Source organism: Vanessa atalanta, chromosome 2 (assembly GCF_905147765.1).
Source record: "Vanessa atalanta chromosome 2, ilVanAtal1.2, whole genome shotgun sequence".
NCBI lineage: Eukaryota > Metazoa > Arthropoda > Insecta > Lepidoptera > Nymphalidae > Vanessa > Vanessa atalanta.
The window spans coordinates 12,966,604-12,991,318 of NC_061872.1; the positions used below are offsets into that span (position 1 = coordinate 12,966,604).

Sequence of the window (24,715 nt, forward strand, 5' to 3'; positions counted from 1 at the left end):
GGCAGGCACCACTGAATTTTCATGTGCTTAATTTGTGTTTATAATTCATCTCGTGCTCGGCGGTAAAGGAAAACATCGTGAGGAAACCTGCTTGTGTCTAATTTCAACGAAGTTCTGCCACATGTGTATTCCGCCAACCCGCATCGGAGCAGCGTGGTGGAATATGCTCCAAACCTTCTCCTCAAAGGGAGAGGAGGCCTTTATCCCAGCAGTGGGACATTTACGGGCTGCTAATGCTAAAAAAAAAATCTATGTATGAAAACAATTACATGCCCATTTTGTAAATTTTACACGATAATCATGCGAGTACTCTGTCTTAAATTACATTATTTTCTTAATATAGGTAATTTAAATTTTTCTGAATTTTAAGTAATTTTTTTTTTAGATATTTTGTTAGTGATGTCTTTTATGTAACTGTCTACTGTAATTATTTTACTTCTGATATCAATGGCATGTAATTAAGTTATAACTTAGCTCATACAAAAGTGTTAGAGTAAAATATGATATATCATTAGCAAAATTTCCATTCAAGTTGTTTATCGTGAACCTTGAAACTATAAATGTAAAAAAGACGATACATGAAATATATGGAAGCGATTATTCTAGATTTATCTATGGCCCGTTCTTAAAATGCCAGCCATGATTGTTTGGTTTTGTTTATGGTCATAGAGTATAAAAAAATTACGAGACATTTTTGAAGACGTTGTGAACTTGCTGTGTAATTTATTATATACAATTTAACTATACGAGCAATATTTTCATGTTGAACTTTATGGAATTATATCGCACGCCTTGGAAGCTATCAGGTTACACGACTTCAATAATAACAAATACCGCATAAATTATACACCTAAACTTTCTTGGGATTCAATTTATTATCTATGAATCGGTAAAAAATCCACATTGTAGTTTCTGACGTAAACGCGAACATACATAGAGACGAACGGGAACCGTTACTTTGTATTAATGATTTATAATATATATATACAAGCCGAGATGGCCTAGTGGTTAGAACACGTATGTCCGACGATTGCGGGTTCAAACCCAGGCAAGCGCAACCAAATTTTCATGTGCTTAATTTGTGTTTATAATTCATCTCGTGCTCGGCGGTGAAGGAAAACATCGTGAGGAAACCTGCATGTGTCTAATTTCAACGAAATTGTGCCACATGTGAATCCACCAAACCGCATTGGAGCAGCGTGGTGGAATATGCTTCTAACCTTCTCATCAAATGGAGAGGAGGCCTGCTGTGGGAAATTTACAGGCTGTACACGATATGCATATATTCATATTATATATAATGTTCACTCTCATTTCCGACATCTTTAATCTAACGTGCGATAGGGAAATTCGTTCCAACGAAAGCTGCATTTAATAACACGTCCAAGTAGTGAAGTATTTTAAAAGGTTCATTCTGAAACTCAACTCGGCAACACCGAATCGACCTTTGTTTTTCCTCCCATCACCCCCACAGAACAAAATAGCCATAAATAAACGAGCAACGCGTCACAACAACCGGTAGTTAACAACTCTATCAGTTATATTATATCAATTAAGATAATTACTAGATAACCGCGTTGACAAGGTGTACGTTACATATACGTTGCGCAAACTATTCTCGTACTTTTACAATGTTTGACTTTATACCTAAAGGCTCTTCATAAATCTTAAACAAGGTTGGCTTAGATTAGATGTTAGACATCAGTCATTTGTTTTATCTATTTGTGCCCTTCGGATTCTGCTGCGATATATTTGGAAGGTATTTTTTGTTATATAAAATTGTTAGACGTATTCATGTGTTACTATGGGTCAGTAAACCAGTGTAATCAGAGCAGATGGGACATAACACCTGAGTTTCCAGGTTCCAGGTATCCACCAACCCGTATTCGAACAGCGTCATGGAATAAACTACAAACCTTCTTCTTAAGGGAGATGCTTTAGCCCAGCAGTGGGAAATTTACAGGCTGTTCCTTTTTATAATACAGTTATGTTTTGCAATAAGATCATTTCATTCTCTCAAGGTAAACTATATTGAATAAATGTTTATATTTGTGGGCTATTAATTTACTAGTCTGTTATAAACGTGTTTATGTTAATTCGAAATAGATTTGTTTTTAATGAAAACGTCAGTTATTATAAACATAATATAAAAAACTACGTCATTGAAATACAAATTACAAATTAAAATTAACGGTTCGTAAAAATATCGACCGAATAAAGAACCCTGGAACGATGCGATATTTAAAGTATTCTGATAACTGTAAGTTAAAATAAGTAACCGCAATGACAATTTTATGCTTAAACTTTAAAAACTAATTGCATTTAAACTTTATGGTATAATTTAACAGCGAGTAATCGTTTACAACGTTTTTGAGGTCAGTTTGAAATTAATTAACACTCGGTAATGGATTCAAGTGAAAAACGCTAATTCTAGTTTACATTTAGCTAACTTTAAACGTAAAAGTTCGTAAGTTAAAACAGAGCACTTCTATAGTATAAAGTCAGTGATGTGCTTTTTATTAAGCTAATACGTATATAATATATAAATACTATGTAGTAAACATCACATTTTTATTTGGTTTAGCTTTATGCAAGACTGTCTGTTGTTTGTCGTGTTCCGGTTTGAAGGGTATCAGGCAATGTAACTACAGGCACAAGGGGCATATCATCTTAGTTCCCAAGGTTGGTGCATGGGCGATGTAAGATTAAGTAAGATTTCTTACAGCGCCATTGTATAGGCGGTGGTAACCATCATAAAAATATATATATCAGTGTATTTTATTTCATCATCATCATCATTCATTTCACTTTCTATTCTCTCACTCTCACAACTATATCTGTCGGAAATTGACAAGGCTGGAGAGGCGCGAGAGTGTAACCTAGCTAACTTCCTAATTCCGGGCTGCCACTGAGAAGTTCTTGCCGATAATAACTTTTAACTGAAATGACCTGGGATTTGAACCAAGACCATCAAGGTCCTTAGTATAATTATTAATTCATTTGTTTTATCCACTGTTCCCATATAATATTGTAGAGTAAAGTAAAAATTGTGACCGTTTCACTGTTGAGCTTAGACTTCCTCTCCTTTATCCTTTCCTTTATGACTAGGTTTGGAGCTTACACTAACACGCTTCTCCAATGCGGGTTGGTGAGTGCAGATTGCAGATTTTGATGCACATGCAGGTCTACTCACTAGTTTGTCTTTAAACACAGAATAAGTGGGGTCCGTTTCTACACAGGACTGCACCGTGGCGGAGGGCTGCTCTATGCTCCGCACCCGTGATTGCGCAGTTTACTGGCGGACTACTACGCATCATGCGAGAGATGGCCTGGATATTATATCCTATGAGTTCTCACACTCATAAGTGCATGAAAATTCAGTGTAGCTTCTCAGTATTGAACCACTAATCCGTCACGTAATATTTTATAATAATTAGTAATAAACTAACCCTTAATTTTATAATGATTATAATAAATAAGTAATTTATTATATTTTGGTACCTAGTATTAAAAAAATGTTATGTTAAACCTTAATAAAATGATGAAGGCGAAAGTTTGTATGTATGGATGTTTGTGACTCTTTAACGCAAAAACTAGTAAATAGATTTTAATGAAACTTTAGAATAATATAGTTTGTACACCAGAATAACACATAGGCTAAAAATTATCAAGATATTGTGTGAATAATACCTGACAACCAACACTTAAAACGCGAGCGTCGCCGCGGGCGAAACTATTTTAAGATATTTTTATTTTATTAAGTTTATTTTACTAAAGCAGCGAGCTTTGGTGCACTTTGATTTAAATACACATGCGACAGACCTTTGTCCAACGCAACCCATGCAAGTTTTTCCTTAAAAATATTATGATACTATGAAATATCAAACTCAACTACAGCCGAGACTTAGCGGTATCGATTTATTAAAAATTTAAAACAATATAAGCCTATCAAATAAGCTAATTTTATTAAAGTATTACCACACAAAAAGCTTTCACTATAGAAACTCGATGGAAGTAACGAAATAATCGTTAACTTAAGTAAATATACTTTAACATGTTTAACAAAAAAATAAGTAGAACATTATTTAAGTACTCGACATGTGTCCTCAATTAACGGATAAGGTAATCGCATGTCGCGATTGCGTATAACGTAGTTTAAAAAGGCGGAGTCTTGTAAGGCAGCTGTTGACAACCTGTGGTTAATTTTATGGTCCGCGAAAGTCGGATATTATTAATAGTTTAAAAGAAATATTGGGATTTCAATGTTCGTGTTACATTTACGTCATTGATATTTAAAAAAAACTTCTAAGTATGTATCATGGATTTTTCAAAAAATTTATGTTATTTTATTGCTATCTTTTTACCAAAATAGTTCATACTTAGATTTATGGGTTGGTCCTACGACTGACATGTTAGGGATAAATTGCCTATATCCTTCCTGGGGTTTAAGCTTGCTTTTTGGCAAATCTCATCAATTGCGGTTCAGTGGTTTGAACGTTAAAGCGTAACAGACATGCAGATACTTTTGATTATATAGATTAAAAATATTATAAATTATTATTTTATCGCTGAATATATTCTGCTTTTAATGAATACTGTTTACGTTCGTGATTTATTCATCATCCATTAATTATATTGTACAGTTACCAAACGAATAAATGTATTATAAAAAATTGTAAGATTTAATAAATTTAATTTATAATAAGCAACCTCTTTAAAACCGGTTTCATGACCAACATATACTAAAATATGTAGATAAATAAAACTTTGTAAAAAAAAACTATCTTCTGAGAACATAAGCAAAAAGTATTGAAAAATGTAGTACGTAAGTAATACGCGTAAACGGCCTATAATAACTGGGTTATAAAGATTCTGACATTAATGCTTATTCTTTTCACGAACTCGTAAACCGTAAATTTACGAGTTCGAATTTTGACAGCACTAAAACGATGCCAGCGCTTTTTAACATTGAATCAAAAAAGGATAGCATTGTAATTTGATATTACTTATTGTTAGGCGATATCTAAAAGGTTAACGACCACTGGTCTGAAGTATTCTTGAGTACACTGTAATTCTAATATATGTAGATATACGTATACTTGGAATTTGTAAATATATGACGAATTTGTGAACGTAATTCAAATATTTGCTTATAAATACGTACGTATATACATACATACTTAATACTAGTATAATGTGTGAACATTTTCGTATTGATATATGACTAGATAGGAAAGTGCATACAGAACCTATCTGTTGTACTATTGAATAAAGGATTAAGTGTTTGTTTTGTGTGTTATCACTAATCTCATAAACATTTATTCTTTGATGTATTGCGAAGATTAGATACGTTTTTTAACTGTGAATACTAACGAAATGAGTTCCGAGATGTTACATAATGATTGGCTCCCGTTAAAGTAAACCTGAAGAGAAAAGACGATGATTATGTTACGAATGTTTAATGAATGACGAATGAATGATTGAATGAATGCGAATGGATGAATTAAATATTACAATAGGTTAGTAGTTAAATGTTAGGTATGAACACAGTTCCTTACCTGTACCCTATATTGTAATATTACTTACCTTTAAGGTAAGTAGAACGACGGTAAGCAAGTTTATTTATTTATTTATCCATAGGTACACAAACAGAATACAATCAGAACATACATTCAAATTATTAGCATTATCGAAGATACCGCAAAGACAAAACCATGACTTAGTATTTGCCATTACTAATGCCACAGTTCTGCTAAATGTCTGACCAAATGTTAGTAAGCGTTGTCATGTGAGAATTGGACTGCTTTGCTTAAAGTTGATTGATATCAATCAATCAAAATAATATACTTTATTCAAGTAGACTTTAACAAGTTTTTTTTACGCAACTGCATTAAACGTAAAGCATCTTTTCGGAATATAGATTCTACCGAAAACAACCGGCAAGAAAGAATGAATAACATTAAATCCTTAAATATACGACAAATATGAATTAAAAATAGTTACTGTACAAATCATGACTGCGTGGAACGGTGACAAGAATGCTAGCACCATTTCCCTGTTGAATCGCAATTCCGATCTGGGCAAAAAACGAACCAGCCCTCCTGTCACCAGTGAAGGCAATAAAGCGGAATGTGATACTTTTAATGAAGCATTTTGCACTTATACTCCAAGGACGAAAGCAATTACTTTTTTTAAAATGTCAGTTAAATACAATTGTATGAAAGTCTAACAGTCAACAAGTATAAAAATTAATAGTCTGTATGAATTGAATGAATGAATAAATATAATGAATAGTAAATGAATTTAATTCTGGTATGAAGTCTCTTGAAGAGATTCTATCACACTGCCCCAATGCGGATTGGTTGATACGCTAATAAAAATCTTGATTAGAGGCAGATTTTTCTCACGATGTTTACCATCACTAGTGAGAACGAGATAAATTATGATCACAAATTATGAAAACTGTAATGCTCGAACCCTCAATCTCATATTAAACAAATACAACCAACACAAAGAGTTTGCGTGTACGCGGTAATCTCTGGAATTACCATTCGGATTTAAAAATATTTTTAAATTTTGTAGCCCAATTCTTAATAGTCTATTAATCTATTACAACATAGACACGCCTTCACAAGTGTATGTTTACATTGCATATTATGTGTAAAACGACCTACTTTTAGGTGAAAATCGTATCGAAACGTGTTAAGTAATGTTAATTTCACCGACTTGTGATACGTGATACAATAAGCGCCAATTCAAGCGTGACGCGTCTCATTACATATGTTGGAATTGAATGCAACTCATCAATTCCAAGTTACACAAAACTAAACTAGGAAGGTTTTTATGCTATGTAATGACGTGTTGTATAATTTTTAGTGTTAAAAATATCCTGACTAACGCCTACCTTATAAAACTGAGGAATGCTTTTTTTTATTAGATAACTTTCTTTTCATGACTTTAAAGTCCATATAATATAATCTTAAGGACTAAGACTATTTCTCATCTTAAGAACTTTTCATAGAGTTTCTTCCAAAACGCTGTCCTAGTATGGGTTGATGGATTCACATCAGGAAGTTTATAACTGTCTCACGATATATTTCTACACTGCCGAGTGGAAGATTACAAATACAAATTTAACACATCTAAGTTCAGTTGTGCTCCGATCCGACCATGTGGTCATCAGTTGCGACGTATACTCGACTCCGTTTTGAAAACGAAATCTCACTTTACTGGGTGTTAGGTCATCAGTTAACCACCACTAAACATCAATCTGAGTAACGTTGAGTTTCGGTTTGATATCAGGTGAGTTAGCTGTGTAACTACAGGCACAAGGGACATAACATCGCCAAAGAGCAGTACTCAGTATTATTGTGTTCCGGTTTGAAATGTGAGTGAGCCAGTAACTATAGGCACAAGGGACAAAATCCCAAGGTTGTTGGCGCATTGGTGATATAAGGAATAGTTAATATTTCTTACATCGCCATTGTCTACGGATAGTGATGTCCACTTACCATCAAGTGACCTTCGCCCGCCTACCGATACCATAAAAAAAACCGTCCAATTGTATTCGGCTGTAGTAAGAGAGTGAAAGTCGATGTAAACGATGTTAGTAGTGCAGCGTGGGAGACGTTCGACAATCAAAGGTAGTAAAGACTGCGGAGTTTTTATCGTAAGATATATCGTAAGATTTATTCCTTATTTGTTTTTGCGTTACACTATCTCTTTTATTCGCTACCGTGTAATTTTCATTACGTAGTGAACACATTGTAATTTCTTTCCCGGAATTTTAATTGAATTATAAATATCAGTGCTTAGAACGCGTGCATCTTAACCGATGATTTCGGGTTCAAACCCAGGCAGGCACCACTGAATTTTCATGTGCTTAATTTGTGTTTAGAATTCATCTCGTGTTCGGCGGTGAAGAAAAACATCGTGAGGAAACCTGCATGGAGGAGGCATGTGGCTAATTTCAACGATATTCTGTCACATGTGTATTCCACCAACCCGCATTGGAGCAGCGTGGTGGAATATGCTCCAAACTTTTTTCTCCTCAAAGGGAAAGAAGACCTTTAGCCCAGCAGTGGGAAATTTACAGCCTTTATGTATAAATATTAATTATTATTTATTTTTGGTTAATTGAATGTCGTTTGATTTATAATCCCTAATGTGTTTATATCATTTTACAAGTTAAGAAATATATAAGCCTAGCAGATATTTATCCTTGGGATTCAAGCTTTATATAATTTCATCAATTTTGGTTCAGTGCTTTGGGCGATAAAGCGTAACAGACAGACATACAGAGTTACTTTCGCTTTTATAATATTAGTATCAGAGCATTTGACTAAAACAATTGCCATGTTTTACTTTGAAAATTTGCTGACATTAAAGATTATAATAAAAAAAATATTTGTAAAATAAATTATTTATATAACTTGACTTAGAAATGTCTTGGCTCATAATTTGGCGATAACGTTGTAAAATAAAAATCAAATCTTTGGTTATATGAAATTTGTACCACTAATTGGCTGCCTAGTATGTGATTAGCCCCCAATTTTCTCATGATGTTATAGAACAGTTGTTCATAAACTGTTCAAAAAAAATCTTAAGTTACACGAGAAAAACAGAATATTTCCGTTATTTTTACGAATGTTTGAATTTATTAATTTATACCAAATTAAGTACGAAATATCACCATCATATATTTTTAAAATATATAATCATTTTTTTTTATTTAATTTCAATACGTAGGACTTTTTATTCGTTATCAATAGGTTTAAGGGTTTTCGGTAAAATTCGGTGAGATTCAGTAAGTTTGAGAGTCACTGTTTCGATGTCAAAATTGTTATCAAAAATTAAACATAATATAATTTGATGTTGTAAAATAGGAGGATATGTATGTCTTAATAATTTACATATAATACAAAGTATATATTTAAACCAGTCTCGTGTGATGTAAGATATTAAAACTTACGTTTCTCGGGTCCCTGAGCAGAAACTGCTCCCAGCAGAACGAACACACACAACCAGCCCCACTCAGCCATCCTGTGACGTCACTGCGCACGCGCACCTCACGTCTGATACAAAGAATATTTAAATTAATATTAAGATTTCATGTCGCTCTATGAACACAGATAAGATAACTTTATCTAGACTTTTGTGATTAATTAAGCGATAGGAAAAATACTTAGCAGTCACGAGATGAAGGGTCAGTGAGGGGGGGGGGGGGGTCACATTACTATTTTAATTCCATATCAATACAATATCAAAATATGTAGTTTTAAATATTTAAGGAAGGCAGATTACCACCGCGTGTTCGTCCGTTATATTGCAAATTTTCGACCCTAAAGTTTGAGAACCATGCAATTCAATTAATAAATATATTGTTGAATGTTATACAAAGTTATAAAATACACATATAACAAATTAAAAATGTATAATTTACACACAGTAATCACAATTAAAAATGTCGTTGGTGTACCTTTAATAATAAAGAAATAAATTTAGTTTTGAATATCAAATGTAATATTTGAAAGCGCCACAGGTACCATAAGAGAATTTAACATGTTCTGGTCTAGTGGAGTCGAGACGTTCACACAGCAAGCACTGTTCCGTTTCGGATCAAAATCGATGGTTAAATCCAGTGAAAGGGGCCTTAAATTGTATTTATAATGGACTATAAGTACTTCGTGAAGGTCTTACGCCCTTATTTAATTTCCAAAAAATTCTTATGATGTGACGCAACGAATCAGTACTACCGAAAATGAATTTGTTTCTACCATTTTACGTTTTAACTACACGGTCGATCATTATGATTTTACATACACGTTTTCAAGGGTACAAAAAGATAGTAAGTACCTAACAGCTACCCCTACTTGCCTTGTCCGCATGAATGCTCATGAAGGGGTTCATGAGGCTTCATGCGGACAAGGCGAACGGAGACCGAATATACATTTGTGACTCCAAAATAAATAATTCCAATTATAAAATTATATTAAAACTTAAGCACTAAACATATATATATATATATATATTCGACGACCTCCGTGGTCGAGTAGTATGTACACCGGTTTTCATGGGTACGCCACTCCGAAGTCCCGGGTTGGATTCCCGGCCGAGTCGATGTAGTTTTCTATGTTGTCTTGGTGTTTGTGGTACACATAACACATGTGTTTTACTTACATTGGGATCAGAGTAAAGTATGTGATGTTATATATAACATCACATACTTATTACATTATATATATATATTCTGAAAAAAAACTATTTTCTACATTTATTTTATACTATGAATTGTATTAATTACTAATTGTATTGAAGCATGTAAACGCTTTTTCAATTTTAGTTAAAAAACGCTAAATTAAATGAAGCCGTTTTGGTGTTCTTTAGTGCAAATGCAAAACAATATGCTCTTTTGACATTGCTAAAAGTAATCTCTATAAATAAGAATCTACATTCATCGCTGTTTATATACTTACATAATACGCTTTTTAAAAATAGAAATTTTAGATCTTAGCAGTGAGTAACTTACGTTGCGTTTTTAAATTGCGAGGCTTAAGTGTTTGAACTGAGTCAGTGAAAAATTTAAAAGGGGAAGAAGAATTACTACTTGTCTATCAATTAAAAAAAAATAGCTTTATATAAACGTTTTATAGAAATATTTTATGTTAGTAATTAACTTTATATTGCCGATGTTACGTAATCATTTACATAAAAATAATTATTTATTTACAATTAATTAATCGTGTGATTAAATACGATTTAATTCATAGTCGTCTCCTATTCCCAATTATGAACGTATATAATTGTCTCATTTTCAGATGAAATACTTGTACCTAGGAGTGTGTAAACCTATATTAAAAGTATAACACTTATTATGGTCTCCATTGGTGACAGAAGAACTGGTTCAATGTTCGCCCAGAGGATCGGAATTGCGAATCAACGGGGAAATGCTGCTAGCATTCTTGCCACCGGTTCACGCGGTCATGATTTGTAAAGCAACTATTTTTAATTTTTATTTGTATACGATAAAGGCATCAATATTAATATTTTTTATGTCAGTAAATATCTTAAATTAGCATGAAAATTTATTTAATGTATAGATACGATATCCAACATGAAAATCAAACAAGATATATAATTCACACTTTTATACCATCTATAAAAAGCTGTATTAAATTAATAATAATATTAATAATAAGTTTTTTTAAGATCATATAAGATTTTAATTTACCAATAGGCAAAGTTAAAAACATCTACATCATGTTATCCTATAAACTACATACATATATAAAATATCTTGCACTAGGAAGGCTTTACTGACTCAAAGGAGTCGAATTAAAGGTACAAAACACGAACAAAAACCTTTAAACCTAGAAAAATACAAGAATTATAATCAGATAAATTTAGATTGACTTGGCATTAACGTAAACCAAAATTGTCTGCATGTTCAGATTTAATAGCTTCACATACAAGCCATAAGGTCACACTTATATTGTTTGCGCAGTTAAAGTATTGCGCAAATCATTCAAATTATAAATTAGTATTGTGTAACGTCTGGGAACGTATGATTATCATGTTGGAAGTCATTATTTTTAATGCTGACTTTTGTTATATTTTCCGTCTTACTTGTCATCATGGTGTTCGAATGCATTTCGACATTTTTTTTAATGATATATGTTGGCAGATGAGCAAATGGAACACCTGATGGTAAATGGTCACAACCAGCCATAGACAATAGTGGTGTAAGAAATGTTAACCATTCCTTACAACCTTGGAAACTAAGATGTTATGCCCCTTGTACCTGTAGTTACACTAGCTCACTTATATTTCAGACCGGAACACAATAATACTGAATACTGCTGTTTGGCAGTAGAATATCTTATGAGTGGTACCCACCCAGACGGGCTAGCACAAAGCCATCTTACCAAGTTACTTACAGTAACAATATTTCTTTTTTCTAAAATGCGATGATTTTTTGATTTATTCTCCTAATTTTTCCGCCCCTTAAAAATTTATCGTCCAAGGCGTTAGCCCCGAGTGTCACCACCTAAAATCTAACGCTGCATATTTAATAGCATTTGTTTCGAATTTTATTACTAAATAGTACCGATAAAAAGATACATATATATATTTCCACCTCTATATGTCCGCCTATCATGCCATCAACGTCGCTTCAATCAAAAATAATAAGCAAAGATTTAAAAAGGGCTTACTGTACTCGTACTGCTATTATCTAAGAATAAATTTTCGCTTTTTCAATAGACGCGTATACAATTGACTATTAAAATGCCAATCATCATCCATTTACAAATTTTAACACTCGTTACGAATCCAATACAATATAATATTATGCAACTTGAACAACAAATTGGAGTCGGATGAAAAGAAAAATAAAACACGATAAGTCGTGACTGGATCGGAAGATCTATCTTCATGCCGCTAACAAAGAGTATTAGAAATAAGGCTGGCTACAAACTGGGCGATTGTCTGACTCCTCCTCAAAGGTGAGTGACTTCTTATGCAATATAAAGCACTGAATTTTCATGTGCTTAATTTTGTGTTTATAATTCATCTCGTGCTCGGCGGTGAAGGAAAACATGCATGTGTCTAATTTCAACGATTTTCTGTCACATGTGCATTCCGCAAACCCGCATTGGAGCAGCGTGGTGGAATATGCTCCAAACCTTCTCCTCAAAGGGAGAGGAGGCCTTTAGCCCAGCAGTGGGAAAATTTACAGGCTGCTAATGCTAAAAAAAAAAAAATATTTAATATGAATGAGACTTTTAAATTGATCAAATAAATCACCCATAAATATAAAGCGAGCTTTAACGTTATAAGGAAAGCTAGGTCAAATAGATAATATTGAACGTATCGGCATAGATGAGTTATAAAAGGCAAAATTTTCAATCAGTTTAACTTTATAATATTTAGAATTTCCAGAGAACGTTAAGTTATTCTCGTTGAAAAAATATCAGTCGTATAAAAAAAGGGTCAGTCGTGATCACATTGGAAGATTCCTCTTAACACCGCTACTAAATAATATGAGCCATAAAGCCAATTACACACTTAGCGTTTTAAATATTGTACACATACCCTATTCGATTCGAAGAAGGAATAAATATTATAAACAAAGGTTTACGTATTATGACTCATGCAAATTGCATGGAGCTCTGCTATATCGTGCACTGCAATACGTTTTTGATTGTTATAACTTTCTACATAAAACTTTATTTTACCTTCAAAGTTCCGATAAAAGCTTTGTCAATATTCCAAAATTTTCAACGAATTTATAATGAATATCAAATCAAACCAAATCAAAATACACTTTATTCTACACCAATAAACACTTACCTACATAAATCACATGCAAGAAAGATGTATAAGAGGCGGACTTATCGCTAAAACAGCGATTCAGGCAACCTTAATGTATAGGAAAGAAATAGAGGTAAAAAATACAAGATAAGGAGAGATATCGTAGACTATTTAAGCTCTACCAATGATAGCGCGTCAATTGTCAAATTTTTGTTTATTTGACCTCAGTTTTCTTGTTGTTGGAATAGACTATAGATCGTTTAAATGTGTTAGTGTGTGTTATTTCGTCGTATAGGTAAATAATTTAAAAATCAAATGAAAATGTACTGATAAATATAAATAATTTAAATTATAAATCTTATCTGTATTTGGGCATATATTTTAAAAGCAGAGTAGTACTGCATTATAAAAAACGCCAAAGTTTTACAGAACAATGTTTGCGGTTGGTATCTTTTTACAAGCAAGTATTACCAATGTAAGGAGACCCAAAGTGACCCAATTATATGGACTGAGTTTACGATGTAAGATCTTTTTGAAATGAGGTTGAAGATTTAAGCAAACTAAAAATACTAATAGTAGTATTTTTTATAGTACGTATAAATTACGTTTTATTTTCATTCTTTACATATTACATTGTGAAATGTTCACAGGGTTGTCAGTGTAAGGGCTGCCACTAATTTCACTTATTCAGATAACTTTTTTTTTTTTTTTAAATGAGAAGAAACACGCACAGGTGCAACAAATATGTCTCAATTTTATGCAATCACATTTGATATAGTGTGGAAATTCTAAAAAGATTTCTCCAAACGACACGGTCATTTAAGACCGTATCTAAGTAACGTATCAAGAATTTCGCTACGGTAATGGGATACTGTTTAATTATTTGAAAATTTTTGACGCGACATCTAATATGGCAGTGGTTAGAAAACGTGTATCTTAAATGATGATTGCGGGTTCAAACCCAGGCCACCAGACACTAAGAACTACTGAATTTTTAGAATTAATCTCGTCTCGTTAACGCCGAGGTTAAAGGAAATCATCGCAAGGAAACCTAAACGATGATAAATAATCGGTCACGTGTAACCAACCCAAATTAGACCAGTGCGTGGACTAAGCAACGATTCTTCTTCTCAAAAGGAAGGTTTTTGCCCAGCAGTGGGATGTTAACAGCTGTTAATTTGACATCTAATATCTTTGAATAATAAATTAATTTTTTGAATGACCTGATGGAAAGTCACCATCGTAAAAAGACAATTCGCGACAAATTACGGGATCTATGATATTAATTCACTCGTGTCTGTATTTTTGAAATAATTCAAATCGAAACAAAGCGATAAAGAATACCATTGTTTGACAGTAAAATAACTCTTGGCAGTACACACTCAGACGAGGCCATACTCTTGGAATCAGCCATCGGTAATGATCTATTTATTAATTAAAAAAGAGGTTACATTTGTTTGTATGTAGGGATTAATATCCAGAACTAATGATACAATCCTACGACAATTTTCACTAATAGAAAGCTATATAATTCCTAAGTATAATATATTTATAATAGTTCTTATGTAAAAATAAATGTTTATAAAAGGTGAATGTTATATAAACAAACAGACAACAAAAAAAAATATTAAAAAACAATTATATATATATATAGTTTACAATTAATATATAAAAGAAGATATAAAGATACTTATAATTAACAAGTAATCATATTAGTATCTTTTTTTTCTTAGACAAATACGTGATAATTGGACGAATGTTTACTTGCGATAAGATAAAAAATATTTTTTATCTGTGTAATAGTTTCGGAGATGCCACAGATAAGCAATGTACTAAATTACAATGATGTATTAAGGAGTGGTTATTTTTCCTAAAAATAGGTTTTACTTGTCGCCGTATATCGTTTTAATATCAATTTACTCATTTCCCATTTAACACATGTCATGTTATTCTTATGCTTTTTAAAATTAAAAAAAATTATATCAGAAACCTTCTCCTCAAAGGAAATGCATTAGGCCTAGGGATATTTAAAGGCTGTTATTCAATTTCCTTTTTTTAAACTAGAAATTAGATGATTGCAACACGCGACGTATTGTTTTGCAAGTATTCATAATAATGTATGATACATTTTTTATACAGTCAGTTTGATCTTATCTTTTTAAATTAATTAATTTTTTGCCGCTGAATTTATAAGAGAGTGGGTTATCTGTTACGTTGTATAAAAAGAGACAGAAAAAGAGAGGGAAATCAGGACTCCTCACGTGACGATTTTATCAAAATATTTTGCCTTATTTTTTTCATATGCTGTGATTACAATTTTGCAACAAGCGGGCACATATCTCAAGCGATTGCTTCGGCGAATACGTGTATTAGTGTGCAACAAAGTTAATAAACAAAGAAAGTATAGAGTAGAGAGACTTTTAACAACGATAAAAAAAGTAAATAGTCACAACCCTACGTTTATACGGAACAAGATAGTCAATTTGAAACAATCCGCTTTGTTGATAACAACTGACCGTGACGTGGCGTATGGGTCCACAGACGCTAAAAATAAAAATCAATTTTCACCACAATCATCCCACCGTTCGCTAGTGTGTCCGACACGGCGAGAGATTTTATATGCGGTTAACTAACATTTCCTTTATGTTAGCATAAACAAAAGAGTGTAATGAATGAACAGACTGATGAATGAATGAATAATGAAACTAGTATTGCGTGTGCAGTATGTCAGGCAATGGTTTTTGGACGAAATTAACGTCATTATTTTACTAATTTGTGCAAATTTTACGGTGTAGACTTTCAGAAGATTGGCAGTATTCCTATTTCTCATCGTTCCATATTCCAAATTCAATAATTCTCATAAATTAAAAAAGTCGTCGAGTTTTTCACAAGAACTCGTTCTGTTGTTGATTTTTAGCGTAATTTAAATTGTTTATAATGTATTACGCTGCATTTCACGTACAACTTTTTGAAAGAATAGCATTTGATACAACGCTCTTGTCTGACCGAGTTAATTTTTAATAAGATTTTTTTAATGAAAGTTGAACCGTGAACATTGTGACCTTATACTTTCCTTAGAAAAGCTGAATAAGAAAACGGTTAAAAGCAACTATTACGTTTGCAACCGTAGCAATATTGTTGGCAGAATAAAGGAGTTCTTTGTCTATAAAAACTCGATAACATGTAGTTGGACTTAAAAAAAGACAATGCTATTCACACGTGAATTAACTTTGAATTATGATATTTGAGTGTTACAAAAATCTCTTATGCATATTTATTTAACCTGATTACTGTGTTCGAACCAAACTTATGATTCGACTTAACTGTAATACGGTTTTAATAACTTTGAATTGAGAACGGTCGTCAAATTTCGCGCCTTTTTCAACTGTTTATTTTTAATTTTTTTTTTTAATTTCTCTATTTGCCAGTTATGAATTAATAACACAAATATGCAAATAAGCATATATGTACACCACTATAAAATAGAAAAAATTACTCTATATACTCACAGCACAGTATTTACGCGCCCGATTACAATTCTACGGTAAACAAGTCACATTCATAAAAGTAAAACATAAATAATTACAAATTGAGTAATAATTCGTTGTGACGGCAATTTTTTTATTTGTCGCAAAATTAACAAACACATGTATGCATTCCACACACATCCACATACAAATAATGTTTATTATTTTTTAACTTTGTTTTCGCTTGTGAGTTTATATTTACACATAAATCAGGACGCTTAAAGGCTTACTAACTTACGTAACTAAATATTCGAAGACGGAATTGTTTTCGAGACCAATATATATATACAGATATATATAAGTGTAATATAACTATCGTGTTCCTTATTCTAGATATTAAATAATTGCTGTTATATAAAACTAAAACATTCCTGGACGATTTGGTTTAGTTTAGCTATTTGTATGAACGCGAATCGTACAAAAAGTTTAAATATGAAATTTGTATCATTATATGCAGCGTGTATTAGAGAAGGCTAAACAATATTCGATAAGATAACCCAAGAACGCGTATATATTTGTAAATCTGCCCCAGACCAGAAGAATGTTTCACGCATATGTGAGCTTTAAAATGACGTCTTATGTTTCATACCATTTCTCGGTATAGAAATCCTGTTCCTTGCCGTCATCTGGTGGACGCAATTTGCGTTAAACGCTCGACTCGTAAAGCGCTTTGATTTCAATCAATTTGCACAGTTTCGCCTCTAAAAGTTATCATGCTTTCTAAATCTTCACGCTTCGCGCTTTTGAGTGTAACAGCTAACGAAATTCGATATTCGCGTGAAGGCAAGTCGGATTTTACTTTAATTAGTCGTGGATTATTTAATTACATTTTCTAATGATTAAGAATAATAAATAAACTAAGACGTTGGAGTCGGATTTGTCTTGAAGTACTCAAAGTGATTAATTATTATAAGCTCTTAACGTACTTGTTGCTGTTTTAATTCATTTTAATGTATTGGATACGTTAATCGAATGGAAGTTGGTCAATGACGTTAACTTAAATAATTATTATACATTTAGCTTTACTAAGAGAGTCACTAAAAGTATTAATATTTTTCTTTTAGTGTCATAAAAAAATATCGTGACCGATGTATGTCCAAATATAGACGAAGTTTACTTGAAAGTATTTATGTCACATATATAAAAAAAAGTTTAGAGAGAATGGATGTGGATGGATATAGAGATAGGGGACAACTAAAGAAACGATGGATGGATTGTGTGAAAGACGATAAGGTTAGAAAGAATGTTACTTGTGAAATGACGTCCGACAGAGAAGTATGGAAGAAGAAGACATGCTGTGCCAACTCCAAGTAAAATTGGAATAAGGGCAGGAGGATGCATAATAAAAAATAGTTTAGACAGTAAATTGATAGAAATATTAAGGTCTTCTGAATTCTGATCTTAAAAAAAAGAGGAAACGAATTAGTTATTTTTCACATGTCATTAAATAAAGCCTTAGATCCTATTCCAATCCGATTGATTAAAGACAAACAAATCTTAGATTTGAATCTCACATTCCCTGTATTATGCACTACAGATAGTTCTAGATCAATATAACTTCAGACTTAATACAACACTACTCCACTTCACTTTTATTTTACTCCCAAAGTTCCGAAGACAACTTCGCGGACATTCAAAACGGCATTTGCGAATACTGTATACGAAATGAATGTACATGTATATTTCATCTTATAAATACTAGATGGCGATATGTCAAAATATGTTTTTTTTTTGAATAAACCTAATAGTATTATTACTAAAACATTAGTGTTGCGGAGCATCTTTAGGATCGACTGAGCTAGTTATTCAAATACATATACAGATTATTCAAGATGTCATCAATTAAGTATATAATATCAATTCAATGTCAAAGTTAAACAACGTTTAAATCTGGGCCAGTATTAATGTACCACGTTTATATATACCTAGCTAATTTGGTAAATATTTCAAACTTATTTAAACAAACAATAAACCGAGTTGTCCCACGTGAATGTCCAGCTAGAACACGTGAACTTTCGTAGGTCATGGTCATTGGTTATATACAAGCAAAACACTGCGAAGTTTTCATGTGTATGTTTTCATAAAGTGTTATTCATCTCGTGAAAAAACAATTGCCCAGCAGTGGGATATCTAATACAGTAATTAATGACGTAGTCGACGTTACATATTTTCTTTTTGTATCATAATTTATTATTGTAAACATCTTTCTTTTATCTTACACGGATATTATTTTCCAACACATATGTTCACTTACAAGATTATTTCACTGCACTGTTATCACTTCGGGACTACGCCAATACACCAACACTTTAGCAACCAAATACACAGTAGCTATTAAAGTAACGTGAAAATCAATTCGTATTAAAACTGGCAATTGCTATACGACAGCCTTATCAACTGATCGAGTAAGTGCGAATTCATTCATTGATTACTTGTAATCAATTGCATTATCTGTTAGTAGATAACTTTGAATGTTTTAAACGATACGTGTAAAATAATAATATTTGCAATAATGCAATCCATACATTTATCGAATACAGAATACAGTTTTGTAAAAGAAATGTATTAAATTTTATGGATGGTCCATCAAAGATCAATTATTTTAATTGATTCGAAGGTTACTAATTCCACAATTGTCAGCTCAAGGCAGGCTGTAGGCTGTTTAATATGTTTTAGTTTTCATTCCATATGTTTGTATGTAGAGGTACAAAATTACCATTTTCAGAGCCAATTTGCCTCTAGCTTCTGACTACGAATGAAAAAATAATGTACTTCTTGCTATAAATTAGTAGTGTGTCTTCAAGTTTGAAGTAGGACATTTATATTCTCATAATTCCAATCAAAGGTAAAACTCGTACGATAACCTGCCTCTACTTCCCTTAAAAACAACAACAAAAATAGGTTTACAATTATATTTATTTAAAATTAGGTGTCATCGGCGGCAAGACTCGCGTTTCAGGAGGCATAAAAAGAGACCAATTTCCTTTCTTGGAGTTCAAGCTTGCATCTTAAGAAATTTCATCAATTTCGGTTCAGTGATTTGACCGTGAACGAGCCACAGACAGACAACTTTCGCATTTACTTTTGATTATGCTGGAAGAAAACTCTTTAAGGTATATAATATTTCTCTTCTTGGTACTGATATTAAAAAGTCGCAGGGTTTGCATATTCGAAGGAGCTAAATTAGGAACTACAAGTTCGATTCGAATAAATATTATTGCATTAGATGGCCTGTTTATTTAGAAAGTTTATGGGCTATACCACTGCGCGCTATGACCCAAAAGAGCGGTGCAGTAAGTATAAACCTCAACCAAACCGTAGGCAAGTACCTACCTACTTCTGAAAAAAAAAATCATGTCTGAAATTTAACACAGATAAAACCGCAGAACGTACTTAGGTTTTAAAGTTTTAAATAATTGTTAGGTTATTTACCATTTGTGGTAATAAATTATAATGTTTTTGTTTATGATAAAGGTAAGCGTACGGGCAAATGTGCCGCCTGAGGATCAATACTGCCTATAGAAATTAGCGCTGTAGGAAATATTAACTATTAATTAAATCGCCAATGCGCCACCAACCTTTGGAACTGAGATGTTATGTCCCTTGTGCCTGTTACACTGACTCACTCGCCCTTCAAACCGGAACAAAACAATACTAAGTATTAATGTTTGGCGGAAGAAATTCTGATGAGTAAGAGGTGCGTACATCGACGGGCTTGCTCCACAAACAAAGCTTTACCACCAATTGTAAAATATTTTTGATAGATCATTGATTTTTTCTACGTCACAACCCACACACACACACACAACAACACAACAAACATTACACGCTCACGTTACCGTCTTTAACGTAATAATAGAAATAAGTAATAGCCCAAAGATGTCCTACTGCTGATTGAAGTCCTCCTCTCTTAAAATGGACATTTGGAGCATGATCCACAGCGTTTCTCCAATGCGGATATACACTAGAATGGATTTTATTTTAAAAATACCAACTGGATTTCTTAAATTAAGGTCTCCTACGATGTTTTACTTCACGCCCAAGCGCGACGTGATTAACAAACAAATTAATCATCTGTGAACTTAGTCGTGCTTGCCCGAATTAGAATCCATTATCTTCGGTTAATATCTATGAGTTCGATATACGAAACTTTTGTCTAATGCGTACTGTCGTTATTTTTATATTTTTAATATGCATGCAATTCTAAAATATAAAAAGTTTCATATGTAAATAAAAAGGGTAGATTATGTCTCAAACACAGGTAATGGACACTGGATAGGATGCGCGTGCGCACGTAACGGAACCGGCTGCACTGACCTTGAACGCACGTTCTAGAATTTGTTACGATTTCATTTATGTCACGTGGATGTTATAGTATACTTTAGATATGCTTCGAATTTTGTTGAGAGATTACGTATAAGTTTTTAATCTAAACAAAAATGACGAAGAACAATTCTTAAAACAAATTTTGCAACTACCATGAGTATCATATCAATTATGACGTCATAGCCTGACTCACGAATCACACTAGGAAAGTCATTTGTCAATATTGGTTAAGGAGTTTAGCTTCGAATTATTAACATGGAAACAAACAATAGTAAATGAAAATTATTTTAAGACGCGGCGTAGTTAAAAAAATAGAACATAAAATTTCTTATTCAAAATTTACTAAACGTCTACTAGGCACTAATTCGTCCTGACTTCGCTACGCTACGACATCGACAACACAAATCAAAGAAAGTTAATTTAAAAAGTATAAATTAATTTTAAAAATAGAATATTTCTTATTTGTCAGTCACAGTTCGCAGTCTTGGAGGTCGAATCAATAATACAAGTACGACCTTAGGATATAACAGGCAATACAAAGTGTTTGCACGTACAACAAACGTCTGTTGAGCAATAGTACACTCAAGGAGAAAATATTCAAATGACAATTTTTGTTTTGTCATATTATTTACGTCATCGGTATTTTTAATAAAGCAAGAAGGTTTAATGCTCGGCATTAAAGTTGATTCCTTTGTCTTGGTCGATTATTATTAAATACCGTTTGATTTGTTAGGTAGGTTATTTCCACGTTAGTTCCATTGGACTAGATATTTTGAAAGAAGAAAGCATTAATGCAAAAAAGGAGTCTAAACAATGCAAAATATATTAATTAACTTTTATATTATGTATAAAATAAAAGTGGCGCTTAAATAAATGTTTAAGTTTACCACCGCCCATCGCATTGGCACTCAGAAATATTAACCATCTCTTACATCGCTAATGTGCCATCAACATTGGCAACTACGATGTTATCCCTTGTGCTACAATAGCTCCCTTACCCTTCAAACCGGAACATAACAATACTAAATATGGTAGAATACTACTGATTAGTGGTTACCTACTACGACACGCTAGTCTATCACGAAGTAAATTATTTTAATATTTAAGACCTATTTGAACGAGTATATATATATATCAATAAGCCTTGAACGTAGAATAACAACGGAAAAAAATGTTCGTTAAATCTATTTTTCAATCGTACAAATTATTTATAACAACATAAACTTAGTACGGAACGAATAATGCAATAGATTTTTCAAGTTTAATTAGAACCAAAAGACCATCTATAAAAACGATTCAAATAGTTTTTGATATAAACAGATCTTTATAATAATTTTTTAACGTTATATAAAACCTCTTTGTCTGTGTATAAATTTAATATCCAAAGAGAAGTAATTGTCATATTCTCAATAGATAAATTGCCTATACTTATGGCAATTTACACGATAAGAAATAGAAAAAGAAATTGCAATATCGTATGATATTTTAATAAAAAGTATTCAAATTTTACAAATAATGACTGCGTGGAATGGCATCAAGAATACTAGCAGCGTTTTACATCGTAATTCCAATTCTCTGGACGAAAAAATATGCAGTACTCACGTAAAACGACAAGAACGATTACTTTATTAATATAATATTTACAGTAAGTGTTACCTAATTTGTTAATTTAATGCTATATGTCGGCGGTGGTTCATTTGTAGAGTCAAGTTTTTTTTAGTACAAAATGCCTCGACTATATTTGTTTATTTACAACTTCGAATCAACACGAATTTATATTTGCCGTACTTGTCTTTGGTGTGTGAACAAAAAATTGAAGGGTGAAACTTAATGAAATCGAATCGAAGGTTCAAAGTTTGTATAAAGTGCGTCGGGTATGAGGTACAATCGTATCGATCGAATTTCCGACTGATTCAAAGTACCCGACTGATGTTTTTTTATTGTTTTTATTCTTCAGACAATACAAGCTAGTGAAAATGCTTCTGTTAACTCGACAATGACGTTGCTGTGACGTCTGGACAACTGAAGAAGTTGACTGGACAGATTTTATACGTATAAAAAGTGGTCGAATTTGCCAGAAATTCGATCGGTACGACCTCACCCATTTGCCCCTACACACCTTAAGCGAATAGGTCCAGTATAAAAACGAGCGGAAAATTATGTACGTAAATTAGAAAAATGCTAAGCAGTTTGTTTTAAGTATATACAAAACATTAATTAATAATTGTCGTTAATGTACATTTATGCATTGTAATTCACACTGGCCGATAATGTTAATTTGAATTATTTCAAGTCTGTCTGGTAGAGATTGTTATTTATGTCCGAGTAATTTAATGTTTTGATTATACATACTACAGTATTATCGTTATATTTTAACTGATTGACTAATATATTGACTATTGTTATAGAAGCAAGATCGAAAAATGTAGTATCAATTTTTATAAATATTATCTACGTAAGAGATCATTTGGTTGCTTGTTATAAAATGTAGTCCAATAAATATTGTGTGATGAAGAACGCTTTATTACTCTTAAACCCTTTTGCATATAATGCTGTAAAAAACAAAAGAGCTTGTAACCATTACCCACTGACCCTATTAAATTGTATTATTTTCCCGTTTCTTATAAAATGTAATTCAACGTTACAGAAAGCAGACATACCGACATTTTTATAGCACTAATAAGATGTATGAACTTATTGACCGACTGACCGAGAGACGCCATGTCGATAAACAAGACGGCCATGTTGGCTAACCTGATGGTGTTCGAATTTCGAATCAATGTCAAGACTCAAGAGTTTGCCGCGCGGCCAGGACAACATTTAATATGTTATTGGTATTCGATTAATGAATCGGCAGTATGAAACCTGTTTGGAGCGGTTTGTTTTTTAGATAGGATAGATGAAATACCTTTAAAATGTTATTGTGACGAAACACACATAATTGTTATGTGTAATAAAATAAATATATAGATGAATTTCGTTACTAAGTTAGTGTAATAAATAATGTATAAAATTCAAATGAATACTTAAGGTTCCCTTTTTTACTAAATTTAATAATAAAAATTAATTAAAATTTAATTTTAATTATTAATCTAAAAAAATAAAAAGATTGTTGTTGACATCCCTGGTGGGGATCGAACCCACGACCTTTGGATTAGAAGTCCAACGCGCTATCCTCTGCGCCACAGGGACTGTGAAAGATTCATCGAAAATGCTATTCACATGTTATATATACACTTGGATAAGAGTTTAATTATTTATATATATTATCAACTACGTTTTCGATAATTATCTAAAATGTATTTGTTTTGATAATGACAATGAAGTTATTATGAGTGCAGGTCAGTACTTAAATATCTAAAACACGGACAAGTAAATATGTAACTAAGTAGTATAAATTCCTCGGTTTTCTCGTTTCGCACTTATAATTATTTTATGCATAGTAAAGTTATACAGGGTAAATTTTTCAACTGGGTGTGGATGGCAAAATCCGAAACATATGGAAATAGCAAAAAAAAATCTTAAAGGAGTCTTGGGCCCGACTTTTTTGA

General features: G+C 32.4%; 1 protein-coding gene and 1 non-coding gene across 3 annotated transcripts in view; both read right to left on the reverse strand.

The window, feature by feature from the left end:
• Positions 1 to 24,715, reverse strand: part of LOC125074713 (prion-like-(Q/N-rich) domain-bearing protein 25) — a 39,401-nt gene that overhangs the window by 7,649 nt on the left and 7,037 nt on the right. For both annotated transcript variants that reach the window (XR_007120158.1, XM_047686127.1), the window contains exon 2: positions 8,972 to 9,074. Coding sequence is in view for 1 of the 2 variants with exons in the window: in XM_047686127.1 (XP_047542083.1) it covers positions 8,972 to 9,041 (70 nt within the window). In the remaining variant the exon portion in view is untranslated. The remainder of the gene's footprint in view (positions 1 to 8,971; positions 9,075 to 24,715) is intronic.
• On the reverse strand, positions 24,284 to 24,356 carry Trnar-ucu. The gene has a single exon. It is a non-coding gene; the product is annotated as a tRNA-Arg (tRNA).